Source organism: Macaca mulatta, chromosome 14 (assembly GCF_049350105.2).
Source record: "Macaca mulatta isolate MMU2019108-1 chromosome 14, T2T-MMU8v2.0, whole genome shotgun sequence".
In the NCBI taxonomy this organism is placed as follows: Eukaryota; Metazoa; Chordata; class Mammalia; order Primates; family Cercopithecidae; genus Macaca; species Macaca mulatta.
In genome coordinates, this window is record NC_133419.1 from 47,958,961 (window position 1) to 47,980,363 (window position 21,403).

At 52.3% G+C, this 21,403-nt stretch overlaps 1 protein-coding gene across 7 annotated transcripts in view; it reads left to right on the top strand.

The window, feature by feature from the left end:
• USH1C (USH1 protein network component harmonin) overlaps positions 1-14,524 on the top strand; it is a 50,594-nt gene extending 36,070 nt beyond the window's left edge. For 4 of the 7 annotated variants that reach the window (XR_013403976.1, XR_013403977.1, XM_028833589.2 and 1 more), the window contains 8 exons: positions 2,394-2,513; positions 3,655-3,705; positions 6,375-6,416; positions 6,818-6,871; positions 7,189-7,288; positions 10,150-10,259; positions 11,615-11,670; positions 14,040-14,524. Coding sequence is in view for 4 of the 7 variants with exons in the window: in XM_028833589.2 (XP_028689422.1) it covers positions 2,394-2,513; positions 3,655-3,705; positions 6,375-6,416; positions 6,818-6,871; positions 7,189-7,288; positions 10,150-10,259; positions 11,615-11,670; positions 14,040-14,052 (546 nt within the window). In the remaining 3 variants the exon portion in view is untranslated. The remainder of the gene's footprint in view (positions 1-2,393; positions 2,514-3,654; positions 3,706-6,374; positions 6,417-6,817; positions 6,872-7,188; positions 7,289-10,149; positions 10,260-11,614; positions 11,671-14,039) is intronic. The other 3 variants (XR_013403978.1, XM_028833590.2, XM_015114760.3) reach the window with 1 other exon arrangement.
• The last annotated feature ends 6,879 nt before the right edge of the window (positions 14,525-21,403 follow it).

A 21,403-nucleotide genomic window follows, 5' to 3' on the forward strand; every position in this document is an offset into this window, starting at 1 on the left:
GAAGAAAGTGCCAGATGCCAGCAAGGCTGCAGCTTCCAGCGGGAGACTCTCAGAGGGACCCTTTCCGGACCTCTGGTTGGGATTGTGAGCCCTGCAGCTTCGATAGGAAGAAATCTGCCTGTTCTGGGGACATCTTCCCCCAGAGCCCAGCCAGGAGCTGGTTTCTAGGGCTGAGTTAGCCTTGCACATTTTTCTCTGTAAGTGGCCTCCATCAAGATGAGCAGGCTTTTCCTCAACAAATTTGATTCCACATTGATTAAGTACCTGCCTGGGGCCTCTCTCTGTGAGGGGAAAAGGGGAGCAGTGCTGAAGAGGATATGGAGGAGATTGACATGCCTGTGCTTTCCAGGACTTTGCCATCTGAAGGATGAGCTGCTGCCCAGGCAAGCTTCTGCTATAAAATATGCATAAGCCATGTGCTATGGGAGGGATTCATTCTAACTGAAGGTTGAAGACACCTCTGTGGAGTAGAGGGCTTACGAGCTGAGCCTTGAGGGGTGGCAACACGTGGAGGATGGGAGCAAGGGCATTGTAAGTGCAGGGAACATAAATATGGCAAGTTGGAGTAGCAGGGAGTCGGACTGCCTGGGTTTGAATCCTGGCTCTGCCACTTACTAGCTAGATGACTTTGAACACATGCTACTTCATCTATCTGAGCCTGGGCATCCCTGTCCAAAAATAGGAATGTTAACGGCAGCTACCTATTCGAATCAAATAAGTTAATATATGAACACATTCTAAGTTAAGAATGGCAAGAGAGGCAGGCACATCGTGCATGTTCAGTAGACATTAACTATGGTTATTGATAGTCCAGAGTACAAGAAAATTTGGGTGAAGCTACAAACCTGGGATCTTAGCAATCTCAGTTAGTCTCAGCAAAACTTTGAGTCAGGGTCAAGATTCAAGACGGAGTTCAGATTTCTCAGATTCTTCAAGGCATCACGAAGTTCCCACTGTTAGTTCCTGATCAGAGCCCAGGGAAGGCAAAAAGCCCCCAACATAAGGAGCCTCTGAAGAACTGGACCGTAAATGTCGTAAGCGACATCAAAGCCAGGGTTGTCCCAGCCTCAAAGGCCAGGGGGTTGTTGTTTGGTTGGCTTCATCTGGCCCACCTCTCACCCTTGTACCACCCACCCTCTTCCTCCCTGCATGCCCCTGGCAAAGTGTCATCAGTGCTGCAGCAGGAAGTGTGAGTGACCACACGCCCACACAGTCGGCCCAGCCACCAGCAGGCCCCAAGTCATGGAAACAAACGCCTGTGTTGGCTTGACACTTGTGCCTGCCACATCAGCACCTGCCATAGGGGGGTTTTCAGGGCCAGATCTGTCCACAGGCACTGTCCCATGTGCTCACCATACTATTTAATCATTCATTTATTCATTCAACACATGCTTATTGAGCACCTACTATATGCCAAGGCACTATGCAGGGCACTGGGAGCCCCTGCTAGATAGACAGCTGTAGTCTCCCTTCTCAAGACAGTCTGGTGGGAAACAAAGAAAAGTAGGCACCCGCCACACCATCAGGGTGGAGATGGAGGAAGCACAGGTGCTATAATAAGGAAGAGGGGTGGAGGAGAGGAAAGCTCAAGGGAGGCTTCCAGAAGGCAGTGATGCCCAACCTAAGACCTGGGAGGTAAAGCGGAAGAAGGAAAGAGCACATGTAAAGGCCTCAAGGCAAGAAAGCCTGGCATTTTTTTGAGGTTAAAGCTAGGCAGTGTGAGGAGGGTGGTGAGGAGTGAGAGATGAGGCTGAAAAGGAAGATAGAGAAGCTCATGAAAGGCCTTGGGGGTCAGGCCAATGAGCTCAGTAGTGGATGGGGACTCTTGGGAGGGCTTGGGGCAGGGTTGTGAACTGATTTGATACATATTGCCCAAGGAGATCAAGTGGGTTAGAGCCAAGCAGACAGGTTGCATCAGCTCCCCTGGATGCTACTCTTACTGGTCCTTACTCCATGGCCTCTAGAGACTATGTGCCTACCCACTAGGAACAGCAGATGCTTCACACTGTGGTCCAGGGACTGGAGCTGTGGCCAAAGAGACAGCCCTTAAAGACAAGGGACACTGGATAGCACCCATGACCACTGAGAGAGGGGTCTGAAAGTGTGTCTCCTGGGTGACACTGGCTGCAGGCAACCCCAAGCCAGGCTCTAGCTCAAGCATCTGATTTCTTAGAGCCACTCAGTAGTTTCTGTGGTCTCAGCCCACACTGTGGCCAATGGACTTCTCATCTCTCTGCGAAGATCACAGCCCCAGGACCTCCAGCAGGTTGAATGAACCAGGCTGGCTTCGCATGTGCATGGGTGTAGATTTGCATGTGTGTAGAAGTAGCATGGCTGGCCTTGGCCACCCCACCATGACCTCACCTGGGTCCCTGTTAAACTAACTCCTATAGACATTTTGCCCAAGCCCACAGCCTCCACGAGGCCCTGGCGTGTCCACCATCTCCAAACCTGTCATGGTCCACCAGGAGCCCAATTTCATCTACAGGCCAGCTGTGAAATCTGAAGTTCTGGTAAGCCCCTTGGGTCCCCTCCAGGTTGTCTCTAGAGGAGCAGACCAGGGCTACCTCCCCTGGGCTCTGCTGTCTCTGGAGTGGAGGGCAAGTGAGGTGGGACAAAAATGCAGATCACAGATGCCATCTCTTAACCTTCTTATTGGCCAAGAGATGAGGCCACATGGGTGTAAGTGGATGTTGGCATGACCAATGGAATTTCTGTTTCCCACTTGATGGAACAGCCTGGAGCTCTGTCTAAAAGTAATAATATTCACTAAGACCTGTGAAGAGCCTACTATGTGCCAGGCTCTGCATGGCCTCAATTAATTCTCACAGCAGAACTGTGGGATGGTTCCTGTGGTCATCCTGTTTAACACTCGAGGAAAGGGAGATTTAGAGAGGTTACCAGAGGGGGACCAGGTGCCCCAGGCAGAGCCTGGACTTAATACTTACCCTCATGCCTTTCATGCTCCAAAGCCCACACTCTTACCCTCATTGCCATCTTGCCAAAACCTACAGAGATTCCAGGTGCCCTGGCCCCTGCCCTAAGGCCTGTTGTGGCCTGGCAAGAAACACCCTTGGATGGAGAACTGGCCAGAGCAGGTTCACTCCCCTTCTCCAACTTACTTCTTACCTCTCACTGGGACTGGGAGTCTGAGGTGTGGTCCTGGGGAAGTGGGAAATGTCCACCAGCCTCAGTTACTGACAGCTAAGGGAGCTGGGATTCGTGTGCACCTCCCAGAGGTGCCGACCACTGGCTGGCCTCCCATGCACAGTGAGAAGATAGTCATGTCAAAATTTTAACTTCCCTTTCAAGGAAACTCTATCCAAATGTCAAGGCAGGACAGCTGAGATATTTATTTTGGGCCTTAGCTGTCCCATCAGCTCCCCAGAGAGCTAAGTTTTTGCTCCTGGGACAGCCTGCGGATGCATCCATGTCATGGTCTCTGGCTAATGTCAAGGGGTGGTGTCTGCTTGACGACAACTGGGTAGCATCTTTGGGCATTGAGCAGGCCCTTAACATAAGCCAGACTGTCTGCTCGGGGAGGACATTGGCAGGGCAGCCCCAGGCTGGCAGGCCCGAGGCCTGGCACCAGGGGGCAGACAAGACCTATTGGTAACATCCAGTGTGGAACTTTTTTTTTTTTTCCTCTGGCAGCCACAGGAGATGTTGAAGAGGATGGTGGTTTATCAGACAGCATTCAGACAAGTAAACTGATACTCACTGTGTGTCTGGGGGTCTCCCCACCACCCCGCATCCCTCCCACTCTGTGCCACTTCTTTGTCTCTGGGAGTACCTGGTCAGGTCCACAGTGGCCCCATCTGCCACCAAGCGTCAGGCCAGAGCTGTGTCCTCCATTTCCTGTGCAGGGGTTGGGGAGGATTTCATATCAGATGGGGACCCAGGGCTTGTTAGACCCCATGCATGAGCTGAGAAAAAGCAGCAGGATCCCTGGGCACTCACCTCTTCTGCTGCTGTTTGTCCAGAGAGGAGCAGGGCAGGAGGAACCCTCAGAGGCCCACAGAGGCTAAGATGGGCCCTCGCTCCAGCCCTAGGAGAGAGGGAAGGGGCTGCTTAGGTGTCTCCCTGTACCTTCCCCTCTTCTCCTCCGGGCAGATCACAGCTTCACCAACCCTGCCTGACACTGAACCAGCGTCAGGGAAGAGATGGTAGCTGAGGTCCTCCCTGTGCCTAGGGTACTCCTATGCACAGGGGCATGGAAGTCCTTGCTGGTCCTCTGAGCGGCATTAGGCAGGCAGCCACCTACCCACCTGCCTCCCGGGGTACCTCCACAGAGCCAACCATTGGATTGGCTGTTTCATCACCAATGAAAGAAACCCCAGGACAGAGGGAGATCTTGCAGCCAGCCCAGGCTTTTCCAGCCTCCTCACTGATAACCCACCATCAGAACACAGGCTGATTTGACTACAGGCAGGGAGCAGAGGGACGGTATCAACTGTGCAGTGAGACACAGGTGTCAGCAAAAGAGGCTGCTCCCAGCCCAGGGATTTGTCGATTTAATCTTTCCAGCAACCCTGGGTGGTAAGTGCTATTCTCATACCCATTTTCTCTATGAGAAACTGAAGAAGAGAGATTTGAAAATGTGCCCACAATGGCACAGCTAATGTCAATCCCTGGATTTGAATCCAGGAGGTTGGTCTCTGCAGCCTGTGCTCTTAAACACTGCGCCATCCTGCCTTAAAGCACTGTCGTCACAAAAGAGGCCTTCCAGGACCTGGCGGTTTAGGGCACAAACAGCCCTCCCAGGGAGAGAGGCAGGGAAGTGCAGAGTCTAGGCTCCAGAGTTGGAGTCAAACCCTTGCTCCCCTGCCCACTGACTGGGTGACCTTGGGCATGAATATCACCTCTCTGGGCCTCAGTTTCTTCCTCTGTTGAATGCGGGGCTGGGCTGCCTCTTTAAGGGCTGACCAGCTGCTGTGACTTATGAGTCTCTGATCTAAATTCACACAAAACACAAGTACCTGCCATCTGGCTCATCCCTGAGAGCTTGTTCTCAGGATCATGGAGCAAGGAGGCCAGAGCCAGCAGTGCTCAGCCTTCCAGGAGAAACAGCCAGAGCAAGTAGGGCCCTCAAAGTCACAGAGCATCGACTCCACACCCTGCCCAATGATCCCGCTTGCCCGTGCATTCGCTGTGCCCCCTCCTCTGTCTGCTGCCCACACACTGACCTGGATGTAGCCTCCAAGCTGAGCTAAGCTCATGGCCTCTTGGGGTTGAGCCTGGGTGATTAAGGCAAGTGAGGAGGGATGCCAGGCAGATGCTTAGGGATCTGTCTGCTGATATTTGGTGCTCGTCTTGTGCCTGGAACTTAGTTGGTGCATTCTGAGGATGGAGGAGTCTGTGGCCTCCCCGCCATGCAGACCATGGGCCCCAGGGGACACTTGGTGTGGTCTAGGGACCTGCATGCTGCGGGTGCCTCCACTCAGACAGCGAGGCCTGCCATGGGGCTCTCCTCCGCTCCCACCTTCCATGGGAACCAGCTGTGGCTCTGCTGCCCTTGTGCTTAGCATCCTGGCCCCTCAGCCTGGGGGTGCCCCTGGCTCCCATTCGCTGCGTATGACTCCCAAGGAAGGCCACCTAGTTCAGGCACTACCTCACTATGTGTTCAGGTGCCACCTCACTGTCTTGTTTCTACAGCCTGGAGCCATTGTCCCCACAGCATTCCCCCATCAAGCCAGGTCCCCTGAGCTGTGTGTCCTCCCTTCTCCCCTAGCTAAAGGGCCAACCTGCGCTCCCCAGAATCTGGGGAGGCCTCTTGCCTTCTAGGTGAGCATTACATGAGAACACTGCCAAGCCCCAGGCAAGCACAGCTTCTTGACACCACCTGCTTTCCTCTTGGTGTCCATGGCCTCCCTCCACCATCTTATGGCTGATTTCCAGGAACAGCCTTCTCTTGAGCTGCATGGTCCCCTCCTGTGGGGTCAGAGCACTGGGTGGAGACATCCTGGGCTTCATCCCCCAGGATCTGGGCCTGCTCCAGTGGAGACTTGGAAGAGATGAGGTGGGGCCTAAAGGACTTGAGGCTGGGCTGAGACTTTCAGCAAGGCAGACGCTGCCTCTCCAGACCATCTAGAGGTCACTGGTGCCCCTGCAGCCCCTGACGCTTGTGCTGCTGAAGCAGGGCAGGGTCAAGATCCTCTAAAGTCTTCCTCAGCCTCCTGCTTGTCCCTGCACAGGAGTGCCCTGGCTGCTGGGGCTGCCAGCCTCCTGTCTGCATCCCCCACCCTGGCCCCGCCTTCCCCGGCCCTGCCCCTCACTTCTGACCCTTGGATTCTGACCATTCACCCTCCTCCTCCTTGGCCCTGACCCTCAAGGGCCTCTGCTCTGTTGCCCTAAGGCCCTCCCTTTGCTTCCAGGATTTCCGGAAATATGAGGAAGGCTTCGACCCCTACTCCATGGTAAGAGATGACTCTTCTCTCCTAGGGGAGAAACCCCAGGAACAGGGCAGGGTGGGGTTAGAGTGTTTGATAGTGGTGCATTCCGGGCCCTGGGGTCCTGGGATGAGGTGGGGCACAGAGGAGCCCAGTGATGCCCCAGCTGCTCTTCCCACTAAGGTTCCTTCCAAAGGGCATTCCAGTGTGAACTGTATGGTGCACACACACGTGTGTGTGTCCACTGTCCCCATGGGGCCTGGAACCCCCAGTTGAAGACCAGTATGGGTGGGGCTGGGCACGGTCCCCTTGCCCATGTGCTCTGTGGGGCCCAGTGTCCCATAGGTGCCTGGATTCCTCTTCCAGCCCTACCCCCGGCACCATCCTTCAGGCCAGCTCAAAGCTTCCCACTGTCTTTTTCCCTGTAGTTCACCCCAGAGCAGATCATGGGGAAGGACGTCCGGCTCCTACGCATTAAGAAGGTACCTGGGCATGTGGGGGCCGGTGGGCCGCCATCCCTCTCTGCGCCTGCCCCTCCTGCCTTGGTTCCCTGCTTCTACTCTCAAGGTCACTCCCGGGTGGCCTCTCAGGTCCCCACTGTCCTCCCCTCTCTTATGGAGATGCCCCTCTGTTGTAGGGCCACATACCCAGGCCCCATTTGGCCACTCCTGATGGCACTGCTGGTGGCCCCATGGCTTCTCCCGCTCTTACTGTGGCTCTGTCAAGAGACTCCTTGGTGCCCAGGGGTCCACAGGCTGCTGTCTGCTTGGCTCCCTAAGGTCTGTTTTCCTCTAACCAGGAGGGATCCTTAGACCTGGCCCTGGAAGGTGGTGTGGACTCCCCCATTGGGAAGGTGGTCGTTTCTGCTGTGTACGAGGGGGGAGCTGCGGAGCGGCACGGTGAGTGGGGACCAGCCACACCCAGGTGTGGGGATGATACTTTCCTCTTGGTGTCCGCGGCCTCCCTCCACCATCTTGTGACTGATTTCCAGGAATAGCTTTCTGTTCCTGGAACAGAGATTAGACGAGGCCCTCCAGGAAAGCAAACAGGTGACCACTTGGAGTGGGCTGACGGTGCTGGAGAGACGCCCTCCCACTCAGGTCCATTCATCCAACTGCCTGTCCAATCCCTGGGGATATGGGATGGTGCCGGGACCTGTGAGTACACAGCCAAGCCAGATGCTACCATGCCCTCAGCAGTCCCCAGCCAGGGTTGGAGACAGGCTCAGAATTGCCACATACTGAAAGTCACAGCATGGTCTGCTAAGGGCTGATGGGGAACTCAGAGCGGAGGGAAGCTGTGGGGACTCTGAGGGGCCCCTAACCCACCAAGAGGAAGTGGGAGGCCAGGAGCACTCCTCAGAAGGGTGAACTGTGAGCTGAGCGTTAGTCAATGTCAGCCTCACGAAGGAGAGAAAGGGCTTTTGAGGAAGAGGAGCAGTATGTGGAAACCCCTAAAACCTTACCTGTCCTTTCAGTGGTGGTAAGAGCCAAACATTTGGCCAGAACTAGCCGGAAGCTATTTGTGCCAGAAAATATTCATCTGGCTCACAGCCCTGTGTCTGAGCGTTTCATGGATATTAACTCACTTAATCCTCACAACAACCCTGAAAGCAGGTTCTGTTATTATTCTTATTTTACAGCTGAGGAAACTGAGGCTCAGAGAGGTTAAAGTATTTGTTCATGGACCCACAGCCAGGAGAAGGCGGAGGCAGGATTTAATTCGGGCAGTTTGGTCATTTTGCTTTACTGTCCAGCACAAGTGCCACCTCTGTCGGAGGTCTTCTGCAGCCTTGTCCCTTCCCAGAGGGCCAGAGGCCCCCATACCCTGTGTCTTTCTTCTCACTTTGTTTTGTTCTTTTTCCCTTATCTACAAAAACACCCTCTGCTGATGAGTGAAACCTTTGCAGACCCCAGGCACAGTCTCTTGCTTCAAACCATCACCCCTTCACCTGTCAGTGTCTGAAACCCCTCCATTGGTGATTTCTTCTTCTGTGTCAAGGAAGCTCCTGAGTCCTTTGTGGCCATTTGTGGAGATGTAGGTGCCCTTGGAGGAGGAGCCCCAGGCCTCTTACCTTCCCAGGCCAGAGTGGGGGATCCTATGAGCAGATCCCTTCCAGGCAGTCCTAGGCTGGAGCCAGGCTGTACCACAAGCTGTAGGAGGTAGAATGGAGGTGGTAAGAGGTAAGGGGCAGGAAACAGGGGAAAAGGCCCTTGGGGGCTGGCATCCAGGCCTCTGTGGGTTACTAAGGTGAAGTATGGGCATTGGGAGCCCTGGGTACAAGTCCAACTCAGCACCTATGCCCTCAGTGACTTCACACTCTAAGCTTTCATTTCAGTCATAGAAGGGGGTCCTGCCCAGCTGGGCAGCTGCCCCAACCCATCAGTGCTCACCCAGGCCCCCCCTTCTTCTTCTGTCTTCATCTCTTTGTCACCTGGTGACATTTCTGTGATACCTGCCTGCTGTGTCTAGCAGAGAGAGGAGACCAGGATAGATGGGTGACTCTCCTGGGTCCTTCCCACTTACAAAGCCCCAACCCAACCACTGCCTTATTACCCCTGAGACTCTGTCTTGGATTTGTACAAAATGAAAAGGTGAAAGTCACCCATCCCCACTTGCCCTGCACAGAGGCAACTGCTTTCTATGGTTTGGTCTTGCACCGCTTTGAACATAACCAGTCACTGATGACTTTCCTAGGAGCATGTGTTTTAAGCCTCCATGGCCGCCATTGTCAGTATCATACACCACATTCCTGTGGGCCTTCATGCCCACAAGTCTCCTGGATGATCTATTTCAATGTGACCTGGAGAATGTTCTGTGGACATCAGGACCGGGAGAAATTCCTCCAAAAAGGGCTCTGATGTCGAAGAGGTGTGGAAAACGACACACAATCTGTCTACCTGTTGGAAAGCCGCAGTGCATGTTAGCACATTAAAGACTGACAAATCCTGCAGTGGGTAGCTCTGTTCAGCTTATAACTCAGCTTTCCCCAAAAGTATTAGATCCCAGGCATCTCTTCCAGGAGCACCTTATTACAGCATTCATTCATTCAGCAAGTATCTACTGAGGTCCTATTTTGTGTCGGGCATTATGTTAAGTGCTGGGGATACTATGGTGAACCAGAAAGACAATCCCTGCCCACATGGAGCTGACAGCATGGTGGGAGAGACCATCAGTAAACAAGTAAACAAACAGATTAATGATTACAAATTGTGGAAAATGCCAAATAAGAAAAGACTGGGATGCTATGAGAGAACAGGCAAGATCTACATTTGACTGAGTGGGGGTCAGAGAAGCCCCTTCTGACATTTCCTCTCAGACCTAGAAGAAGAGAAAGCAAGGTGGGGAACAGCGACATGAAGTCTCTGCCGCAGGAGACAGCAGTGGCAGCTCAGGGACCTGAAGAGGCCAGCGTGACTGGGCAACGGGGAGGGCCGGCTGGCAGAATTGACTCAGGCCTCTTACTGTGCTGGAAATGCAGGTCTGTCTCCCTCTGTGGTAACAGAGGCTCATCATCAATGATGTCCCGGTTCTCCAGAGCTTGGGTAAGGGGATGTAGATGGGATAGGGATGAAATGCACTTTGACTAGCCACTAAGCAGGTAGCTAGTTTCCCCTCATGCTTTCTGAGTCCACATGACCTTTCAGAACCCAGGTTCAGGTCTCTTCTGCGGTCCGGCAATGACCCCTCTTTGCCTAGCCCTGGGCCAGGCATGCGTCACATACAGCCCTGTTGGCCAATCAGCCTCATCTGCCTGCAGGTGGCATTGTGAAAGGGGACGAGATCATGGCAGTCAACGGCAAGACTGTGACAGACTACACCCTGGCGGAGGCTGAGGCTGCCCTGCAGAAGGCCTGGAATCAGGGTGGGGTAAGAATAAGCCCCCTCCGTCCTTTCCTCCCTCACCTGCCTGCCTCAAACCCTGGGCTCTGCAGCCAGGCCTCACAATCAGGTGCCGCATCCCAGGGCAGGCATCTGGGGTCCAGGCAACACTTTGGTGACACCCACATACCCCATCCAGCCAGTGGTTTAAATCTGACAAGATGGGATTCAGAAAAATAAATGTCAATTCCTGACCTTGGAACCAAAAAGCCAGTGGCTCAAACAGACTCCAGAAGCCAGGGCATGACAGGTCACCCAAGAAAAACACTTAAGGTATTTTCTAAGTGCACACTGAACAAGAATCAAGAGAATTCTGGGGGCTACCAGAAAGCATTAACAAAAGCAGAGAACCCAGGATGAAGGAGGGGCTGGTGGGAATCTGCTCTGCGATCATTAGACACCCACCTGGGTCAGAGCCACTGCATAAGGTTGCCCAGGCTGTGCACTGCACAGCCTGCACAGCCTGAGGGGGTGCCCTTTTACAGACTGTAGTGTGAATGGTGCCTGCTCACGTTGTGCAATGCAAAACCTGTGCAACTGTATGCAGGCAGCCGAGCCTGAGGTATTAAGTTCAGTGCTGAGGAAGCTAACCAGATGGTCCTGGGACCCACAGGAAGGGATGTGGAGAAGAGAAGACTCACGGGTAACATGATGACTATCTTTGATTATCTGAAGGTCTGCATTAGGGCAGAGGGAGCATAAGTGTTCTCTCTGATTCTTGAGGGAAGACCTGGATTGGATGGAGGGAAGTCCTGAGGGGGAGAGAGAGAGATTTCAGCTCAATATTAGGAACTAGCTCATGGTAGAGGGGCCCAGTAATATTTCTGATACTTTTCAGGGGATACATCCAAGCCAAGGAGGGAATGAGGGGCAAGGATGGCAGTAAAAGGGATTCAGGTGTTAGAATCAAAAAGCTGGTCCAGAAGTCCCCCACTTGGTTGTGCATCAGAAAGTGCATCGGAATTACCTAGAGAGGTTGTTAAAAGTACTATTTCCCAGGACTCACCCCTGACTTCTAGGGGCCAAGTCTGTAAGTCTACACTTTTAAGAAGTTCCCCCAAGTGATTCTGAGGTTGCTGCCTGTCCCCGGTCCATAGATCGACATTTGGGAGCTGAGTGTCATTCGAGCACCTTGCAGCCCTGGCCTCTATAGTCCCGAAGCCTCAGAGACTAGAAACATCCTCAGACCATGGCAGTCCACAGTGGGGCCCACGTGTGCCCATGGGAAGAAGGTGCAGGCTGGCTGATCCTGGACCATGGGGCCCAGAAATGGGGACGGAGTGCCAGAGCAGACACACCATCCAACTGAGTGTGCCCCAGAGTCACACAGCTTCTCCCCACAGGACTGGATCGACCTTGTGGTTGCCGTCTGCCCCCCAAAGGAGTATGATGATGAGCTGTAAGTATGTGCAGCCACCTAGCCTGAAACCTCCTCTTCCTTTTCCAGAATCTCAGCCACCTTTCTCCAGCCCACCCCCAGCCTTCTCCCAGCCTGAAGGAATGGCCCAAGCACACAGCTTCTCATAGCCAGAGCTCCTAGAAAACTCCTGGACTAGAGCTTAGTCATTGTCCTTAAGCAGTGTCTGAGCTGCCTCCCGGGCAGTCTTGTCCAAATTCTTCTCTACTCTGGGGAACTGAGGCGTGAGGTCTTAGACCGAATAAGTAGTGATGTTGGGACAAAGACTCAGGATTGTTATTCCCCACTCAGAACTCTATCCCCTACCCCATTAGTAGATGGTTAGAAGGTGTCTGTGTTCATCCTTCACTCTCTGGAAGGTCTTCCTGATGTCTAACTGCATTCACTCATACTGTGCCTCTAGGCAGCCAGGGCCACAGGCTTTTGTCCCCACCTTGTGGGATCTCCAGGGAGCTTTCGCCTAGTCTGTCTCTCTGTGATTCCCTGTGTGTCTGTCTCTGTCCTGTGGATCTCTCTGTCTTCTCTTCTCCTCCCTCTCTGTCCTTCTGTCTTTTGCCCTCTCCTTCCTTCCTGTCAACCTCTTATCGGCCCCCCTCTTTCCCCTTCATCCCAGTCCCCTTTCTCTCTTACTGTCTCCTATTCTTTCTTCCTGTTTCTCTCCATCCCTGTCTCTGAGTCCCTGCTCCTCTGTCCTTGTCGTTCTGCATCCATTCTTATCTGTCTGCCTTTCTCTGTTTCTCTGCCTCTGTGTGGTGTCTCAACTCCATCCTCACCTCATCCCATCACCTCCCCAGCCCTCACCCACCCACCACTCACCCACTCACTGACCATGCCCTGCTTCGCTGTCATGGCTGGGCCTGCTTGCTCCCCGTGGCCAGCCGAGTCTGAGCTCTACACGTGTCTTGGAGAAACCAGGGTCCGGCAGCTCCTAATTCTGGAACCCAAGGGCTAGGCAGAACCCGAGGCAGGAACCCAGTGAAAGGAGAGGCCCCAGGGAGCTCTGCCTGGGAGTAACCAAGCCTGTTTTGTGTTTCTTGCTCTGCTCTGTGTGTATAGTGCTTCTCTTCCCTCCTCCGCAGCAGAAAGCCCCCAGCCAGTCCGAAAGCTCCTTGAAGACCGTGCTGCCGTGCACAGACACGGGTTCCTCCTGCAGCTGGAGCCCACGGTGAATAGGCAGGCAGGCCAGAGGGCCCTGTCTGTCCCGGCTGTGTGCAGTGGCCATCTGCTGCCCACGCTGTCAGCAGGTTCTTTGGACTGGTGTCTGGAGAGTACACAAGGCGCCATTCCTGAAGTGCTGCCCAGGGTCTGCTATTGGCCACAGTGGAATTCCTCAGACTCAAAGCCCTCCCCTCCCTCTACAGAGCCCAGTCTGTAGTACTTGCTTGGGACGCAGGTGTCCTGACTCATCACGGCCCTGGGACCTGCTTTGGGTCCCAAGCAGCACCCAAATGAGCAGGATGAAGCCCTGGGCACCATTCTCTGTGGGACACAGACAATGCCTCGAACCAGGCATGTGGGGCTGAAGGAACCCACAGGAAGCTTGGCTGGAATTGCCCCCAAGAGATGTCCTCAACAGAATGTGAAAATTCCCCTTCTTGTGAATGCCAACCGGCTGGGAGCTCCTGCTCCACCCTGGCCCCCACACTTGGCCAGAACCAGGGCTATTAAGAGGTTTTGAAGGCTGGTCCAAAGAACCCGGGTTGGTGGATTAGAGTTGCTCATGTCCTGTTGTGCCCTGTCATGGCCTGAGCCGTGCTCAGAACAAACTGTCTTCTCTGCCTTTTCCCTTACTTGGCTGTGGGCTCTATCTGTGGGATATACCGCGGAGCCCAGCTGTGGGATGTGTTTCTCACCCTGTGATAGGGGTGTGCCCGTGGACAGAGCTGGCAGGTGGCTGTGAAACTGGTGTTTGGTGTGGCCTGAAGCCACAGATGGCAGCATCTGGGGCAGACCCAAGCCTGGACTTGACTTTTCTGTTACAACTTTCCTTAAACATTAGGGCCTCATGCTCCCAAGACAGATGGCCAGCTAGACCATGGCTTCTGGGGTGGCCCGCGTGGCCCTATGTTTTCTGTCACTTGCCTTTTGCAAGGGACTGTTGTCCCTGTTCCTCCTAGTCTCCTCCTCCCCCCATCCCAGGTGTCCCTCCCGCTTTCTCCCTGGCCTCCTGTGTGCTGTGGCTGTGGCTGGTGTGTAGCCACTTGGGGCCTGCACCCAGAGGGGTCTCCAAAGGTTGGCAGAGCCTCATACTGCCAGGGTGGGTGCTCCCCGTTGTGGAGCCTTGCTCTGGCTGGGCTGAATGTGCACCCACAAGGCCTGCACCCACCTGGGATGTTTCTTCTTCCCTACAGGACCTTCTTCTGAAGTCCAAAAGGGGAAACCAAGTTCACCCCTAGAAAACAGTGAGCTCCGGCCCCACCTCCTAAACACAAAGCCTTGAGACCAGCCTTGAGAGAGGCCATACTGCACACACCAGACGGCATCCCTGGGACCTGACCCTAGCACCCAGGAATCTCAAACTCTCTTTGGCCCTGAACCAGAGCCAGATAAGGAACAGCTTGGGCCACTCTAATGAAGGCCAACATGGAGGAGAGGGAGCAGCCAGCCGTTTGGGAGAAGATCTCAGGGATCCAGACTCTCATTCCTTTCCTCTGGCCCAGTGAATTCGGTCTCTCCCAGCCCTGGGGGACTCCTTCCTTGAACCCTAATAAGACCCCACTGGAGTCTCTCTCTCTCCATCCCTCTCCTCTGGCCTCTGCTCTAATTGCTGATAGGATTGTCACTGCATACCTTACTCTGAGCTCATTAATAAAATAAACATTTCTTTTCCAGCTTATAGGAGTGAGTATGGATTTGGGCAGCAGATTCAAGGCTGCAAATCAAAAAACCATAAAGTTTGTGGCCCCTATTCAAGGGTGATAGACAGATCCCAGTGCTGTGATCTGGGTCTGACATGAAGGATGTGATCAGATGGCCAGGGCTGGCTCGGAGCAGAGGGTTGAGAAAGCAGGAGATGGGCTGGACTGGGCTTCAGTGTCTTCTCAGCAGAGATGGTAGGAGATGAAGTCTGTGTGGCAGGGATTTTGCTCAATTCCAGAAAGCAGAGCTGAAGGCAGGAGCCCCGAAGGGTCACCTCAAGATATGGGGCGCCCCAGCTTCTTTCAAGAACATCACGGCCACCAATGCTTCTCCTGAGGTCACCACGACAACATGTGAGGGAGGGAGATGGCGGGGTCCACTCCCTCCGTGAAAGTGCATCCCACAGAAGCTCGTAGGAGATGCAAGGGCTTGAGGCAGGAAGGCTTCGAGGGCCCAGCAGGCGGAACATCAAAATTCTTCTGGTGACAGGAACCAGGGCTGCTAACTCTGAGGAAGAGAGTGGGGCTGTGTCAGCAAGTCTCGCCTGACCCCATCTCTGTTTCCCCATTCCACATTCCTGTAGTAGAATCTGATCAGGCCAAATCACCTGAGTGGGCGACCCTTGAGTTAGGGACCAGTCCAATCAACTGTGGCCGGGGGTGGGGTCACATCCCACCCAACATGGCTGCTGAGGCAGCAAGGACTGTGGGCAGCAAGTCATGATCACCACCCCTACCAGAGGATGACTACGACGTCCCTCGTGCCCCACCAAACCCTGGGTATGGAAAGGAGGTGGACTGGGGTCCCAAGAGAAGGCAGTCTGAGGGAGAGTGCCTCTGTGTAAGGGGACCACAGGAAACCCCTTCCTGAGGTAGGACACTGCAGAGAGCCCCTCGGGGACACACCCACTGCCCATCCCCCAGGTTCAGCACTATGTTCAGCTGAATCCCCCACCTCCTCCCACAGTGGATGCAAACCAAGCTGGATCCCGAGGACTTGGTGATAAAACAGACAGACTTCCAACACCTCCCAGAATCATGGCAGGGGAGAGTGGCTCAGACCAAAATGCAGTGACTACCATGTGGGACTGAAAGAAATCAGTGGGTAGGGACAGAGAGAGGGAGCAGAGAAACTGCCAGGCTTTCTGATGTGCTTGATGAAGACAAAGCCACAGTGACCTTCAAATTGCTGGCACTCAGAGACAGCAGCCACACAGACGAGTTCCCTGTGTTTTCCTGTCTAGCACCTAACCTGGCTCTGGAGAAAATTCTGAAACCCAGGTAAGAGGAGGGAGCTCCTCTTTGCTGACACCCATGTGCCTGGCGTAGGCTAGACCCTTGTTTGCCCTTTCAAACTGCAACACCTGGGCTTCATGCCTGGCCCTCTCAGGGGCCTGGTGATAGCAGCCCACACTCAGATGGCATTGACTAAGTGCCAGGTATTATTCTAAGCACTCAGCTCATACATCTCATCAACAACTCCATAAGGCAGATACTCTTATTATCAACAACCTCATTTTATTAAGAGACAGTTGATATACAAAGAGGTGAGGTCACTTGCCCCAGGTCACACGGTGAGGAAGTAGTAGAGCTGTGATTCCAGCCAGGCACTCTGGTCCCAAAGACTATGCGCTCCCATTTCCACCATATGCTCTAGAGGGCAAGGCAGCTCCCATCGGAATGTCTCAAATTCCAGACTGTTGGCAGAACACTTCTCCCCACCACTGAAGAACAGTGAATGTTCTGCTGTTAGGTGGTGGCCACCTCCTCTTGTGACCTGCAAAAACTTCTACTGAGGCCTTCAGCTGGTCAGTGCCTGGAATCTTACCATTAGAAACTCACCTGCTGCTGGAGTGAATGAGTTTATCAGCGCTTATTGGGACGTGGTGAGTGAGACGATAAAGAGGCTTTGAGCTCCTGATTAGAGGAGAAGGGCAGGGAGGATAAGCACTGGGCAGGGCAGAAAGGGGGACTGAGAGGAGGTGGGGAAGGTAGATGGCATAGCCCTGAGCCAGGAGGTCACCCAGGGCTGGCAAAATGTGTAGACTATGATGGGCTTCAGCTTCCTTTTTTATGACGCTTTCTTCATTGTCATCAAGGAAATGAACTCTCATTAGAAAGTTGTCCCACATTGAACCCAGAGTGCATAGTTCTCTCCAGCAGACACTCACATTTACCAGGTAAGAAGGGAAAGAGCCAAAGAATTTGTATAGAGAATCTAAATCAGCTCCTGACTCGCTTTGGGAGCTGCAGGAAAACTGCTGGGGCCGGAGTCCGTGGGAGGACTAGACCAGACATCAGGATTCACTTCAGTGACCAAGACTGAGCATTTTAGGGCTAAAACTAGGGCAAGAACAGCCCATGGGCCAGCACTGTCTAACCAGCCAGCGAGGCAGCCACTTACCACTCATCAAATCTGACCTACAAGATGAGCCTTGTTTGCCACCCTAGACCCGCAACCCCCCATCACTGGATGCTCAGGAAAATTGAACCCAAGGAGGGAATGATTTGTTAGGATCCCCCTAAGTTGGTGGCAGAGGTGCCCTTTCTCTGCACCACCCAGTGGAAACACAAACCTAAAAAGCCTGGGAATCCGAGGATGCCCTTTAACTCTGAACTTTTGGCATTCTACGCATCTCACTGAAGTTGCTTTCCACAGCTAGTCCCCAGGGTTTGCCGAGCTGGCTTTGAGCCTCTCGCCTCCGTATCTGGGAGTCAGAGGGGAAAGGGCTGAGTTTATGGCCTCTGTGCTTCTGTGACTCTCTTTGGGCCTGTGTGGCTGGGAAGCTTGTTCTCACCCAGTTCCAGCCTAATTCCCAAGACCAAGATGTGGATAAGAATCTCTTTCCAGAGCTGAGAGCCCTGTTCTTTCCAGTCGCTGCAATGACAATTCCAGCTCTCTGGAGGCCAGGCTGGCCATGGCTCTGTGAGAACTACAGCGGGCAAGAGCAGCCACCTGGGGAAGGCAGGTGGGGCTGCCTGATGCAGGGAGAGGGTAGAGGGCTGCAATTGTCTTTCTGGGGCCTGGGGTTTGCAGCCCAGGAACCTGCCACTGGCCTTCGTAGGAATAAGATTGTTACTAACTACTAGGTGCTTACTGCTTGTTAAGCACTATGCTGAACTCTAAATGTGTGGTGACTCATTTAGTCATTACATGGAATCCTTTGAGGTAGACAATGCTGTTATCTTCATTGGGGAAACTGAGGCCCCAAGGCGTTAAGTAACATACCTGAGGTTAAATAGTAAGTAGTATAGACCAGGCAGGGCTGCTCCAGAATCCATGTCATTAACCACAGTGCTATACTGCTTCAAGTAGATGAGAAAGGAAGGATGTACAGAATCTGATTTCGTGTGCCCCTCAGCCTGGCATTCAAAGTTCTATATCCTCTGGCCCCCAGAGCATTTCTCCAGCCCCGGTTCTTGCCAAATAACTTCCTCTGCTTCTGCCACATCAATCTCTCTGGTTTCCTTGGCCTGCCATGCTCCATCGCTTCTCTGTGTCTTTGCACGTGTTCACTCTACCCTGTCCTCCTCATGCCTATGTGAACTCCTATGCACGCTTTAAGGCCTAGGTCACCTGTCCAAGGAGGGCACTGAGCCCCGCATAGACGAGATTTCAGTCAATGTGAGCACACCCTCTTGAAATGGACCCTTTGGGTTCCAAGTGACAGAAACCCAATTGAAGAGGACCAGTTAAATGAAAAACCCAGGAGTATATGATGTCAGGTTTGGCTGGATCAAGATATTAAAATGATGTATCTATTCTGGCCATCTGTGTTAGTCAGGGGTCTCCAGAGAAATTGAAGCAAGAGAGAGATTTTTATTTTAAGGAATTGGCTCACACAATCGTGGAGGCCAGCAGGGCCAAACCCTGCAAGGCAGGCCAGCAAGCTGGAGGCAAGGGAAGAGCTGATATTGCAGCTCCGGGCCAAAGCCAGTGCATTGGCAGAATGCTCTCTTCCTAGGAGGACATCAGCCTTTTTTCTTTTAAAGCTGTCAGCTGATTGGATGAGGCCCACCCACATGATGGAGGATAAGTCTACTGATTTAAATGTTAATCTTATCTAGAAAATGCCTTCACAGCAACATCTAGATGTGTTTGACCAAATATCTGGGTACTGCGGCCCAGCCAAATTGACACATAAGATTAACCAGTGTGCTGTCTCTGGACTCCTCTGTTTGGCTTCATTCCCAGATGGGCTCTTTTCACATGATGCCAAGATGGCCTCTGCTATTCTAAACGTATTCTACCAAGTAGTGCAACCCCAGGGAGAAAAGCACGCTTTTTCCTAATAGTTCCAGCTAAATCCTGAGGATTTACTCTGATTAGTTCAACATGGGGGTGTAGCCATCCCTGATTAGCCAGACCTGGGTCACACACCCACCCATGTAGCCAGGGTTTAGAGTAAGCCCATCCAGTACCACATGGACTAGGTAAAGGGGAAGGGTGGGTTCCAAAAGGAAAATTGGGGGCTGTTGCCAAAGAAGGAGAAACAGATCTAAGGCAGACACAGAGGGGTGTTCCCTGAGAACCCTTGTCCCCAGAAGTGCCCTTTCTCCTCCTTTTCACCTGTTCTTCCCCTTTCCTCTCCCTGTGACCTACACGGAAAGGGGCCTGTGGCCAAGACACCAGGGGTTCATTCCCTTGGTATGTGGAACCCTCACCAACTCCCAGCTGTCAGGGCTGGGTAGTTGGCCAACAGTTGGGAGTGAAAAATGGTATGTGATCTTGTATGACCACAGGACCCCCAAGGCTAAGATATGAGGGTTCCAGTACTTGTTCCCCAAATGTCCAGGGGTGAGAACTGAAATCTGACCTTAGTCACATTTGTTAAATCTCATTTTGGTTTCTTCAACTATAAAGGAGGTATAAATAGAACTTATTTCATGGAATTGTGAGGATCAAAGGAAATACAGATAAACTGCTTAGAAATAGTTCTTGGCCCTGAAATTAATATTAACTTAAAATCTGGGATGAATGCTATAGAAAGAGCAGCTTGGGGCACATCTCACTCCTGAGGATGGAGCTTCCTAAGGGGAGGCTCTGAGGCATAGGGTTGTTCTTTACTGTGCCCCAGCACTTACTCCTGTAGCACTTATACCTGTAGCAATTTCTCCTCTCTGCTGGAAGTCCTCTAATCTCTTTTCCTTTCTGTAGGGACCCCCAATAGACCACCAGCTGAAAGCATGCGTGTGGGCACGTACATAAGTACATGTTGGGGTTTTAGTATTCATCTTTAGTAATTTTATCCTCAGTGCATACAGGAGGTAGAACAGACAGATTTCTTGTCAGTTATCTTACAGTAAATAAGTGTGTCAGCTTCTCTTGACCCAGACCTTATCCCTGCATGATGTGTTGAAACCCTACAGGAAAAAATCTCCTCCCTCAGTGGCAGGATACTTGGTGAGAGACCAAAAACAATGGTTTTCTCCATTTATGTACAGAAGTTAGACAGCCCTCCCTGCCTCCTCTCCTGAAAGGTGAAGGGAAAAAATATAAAAACCTTTGCTTCTTTGAGAAGGAATAGAAAAAATCTTGGATCTTCACTCTAACTTTTTTGAATGTAAATACTTAGGGAAAAAAATGCTGGCGAGGATGTGAAGAAAAGAGAACCCTCATACACTGTTGGTGGGAATATCAATTAGTACAGCCTCTATGGAGAACAGTTTGGAGGTTTCCTCAAAAAACTAAAAATACAGCTAGCATATGATCCAGCAATCCCACTGCTGGGTATATATCCAAAAGAAAGGAAATTTGTGGCCAGGCGCCGTGGCTCACGCCTGTAATCCCAGCACTCTGGGAGGCCAAGGCGGGCGGATCACGAGGTCAGGAGATCCAGACCATCCTGGCTAACACAGTGAAACCCCGTCTCTACTAAAAATTACAAAAAATTAGCCAGGTGGCCGGCGCCTGTAGTCCCAGCTACTCCGGAGGCTGAGGCAGAAGAAGGGCGTAAACCCGGGAGGCGGAGCTTGCCGTGAGCGGAGATCGCGCCACTGCACACCAGCCTGGGCGACAGAGCGAGACTCCGTCTCAAAAAAAAAAAAAGAAAAAAGGAGATCGAGACCATCCTGGCCACCACCCTTCTCTACTAAAAACACACACACACACACACACACAAAATTAGCTGAGTGTGATGGCGCATGTCTGTATTCCCAGCTACACGGGAGACTGAGGCAGAAGAATCACTTGAACCCGGGAGGCGGAGGTTGCAGTGAGCCGAGATCGCGCCACTGCACTCCAGCCTGGCGACAGAGTGAGATTCCGTCTCAAAAAAAAAAACAAAACCCAAGAAATTAGTATCTGTAAGATATATCAGATATATCTACACTCCGGTGTTTGCTGCAGCACTCTCACAATAGTCAAGATTTGGAAGCAACCTAAGTGTCCATCCACAGATGAAGAAAAAAAGGTGGTTCATATACACAATGGAGTACTATTCAGCAATAAAAAAGAATGAGATCCTGTCATTTGCAACATGAATGGAACTGGAGGCCATTATGTTAAGGGAAATAAGCCAGGCACAGAAAGACAAACATCACAGGTTCTCACTTGTTGGTGGGATCTAAAAATCAAAACAATTGAACTCATGGAGATAAGAGAGTAGACGGATGGTTACCAGAGACTGGGAAGAGTAATGGGAGGCTGTGGAGGGAGATGGAGGTGGTTAATAGGTACACACACACAAAAAAGTAGTTAGAAAGAATGAATAAGACCAGGTATTTGACAGCACAACAGGGTGACTATAGTCAATAATTTAATTGTACATTAAAAGAGTATAATGGATTGTAACTCAAAGGATAAATGCTTGAGAGCCATGGATACCCCATTTTACATGATGCGATTATTTCACATT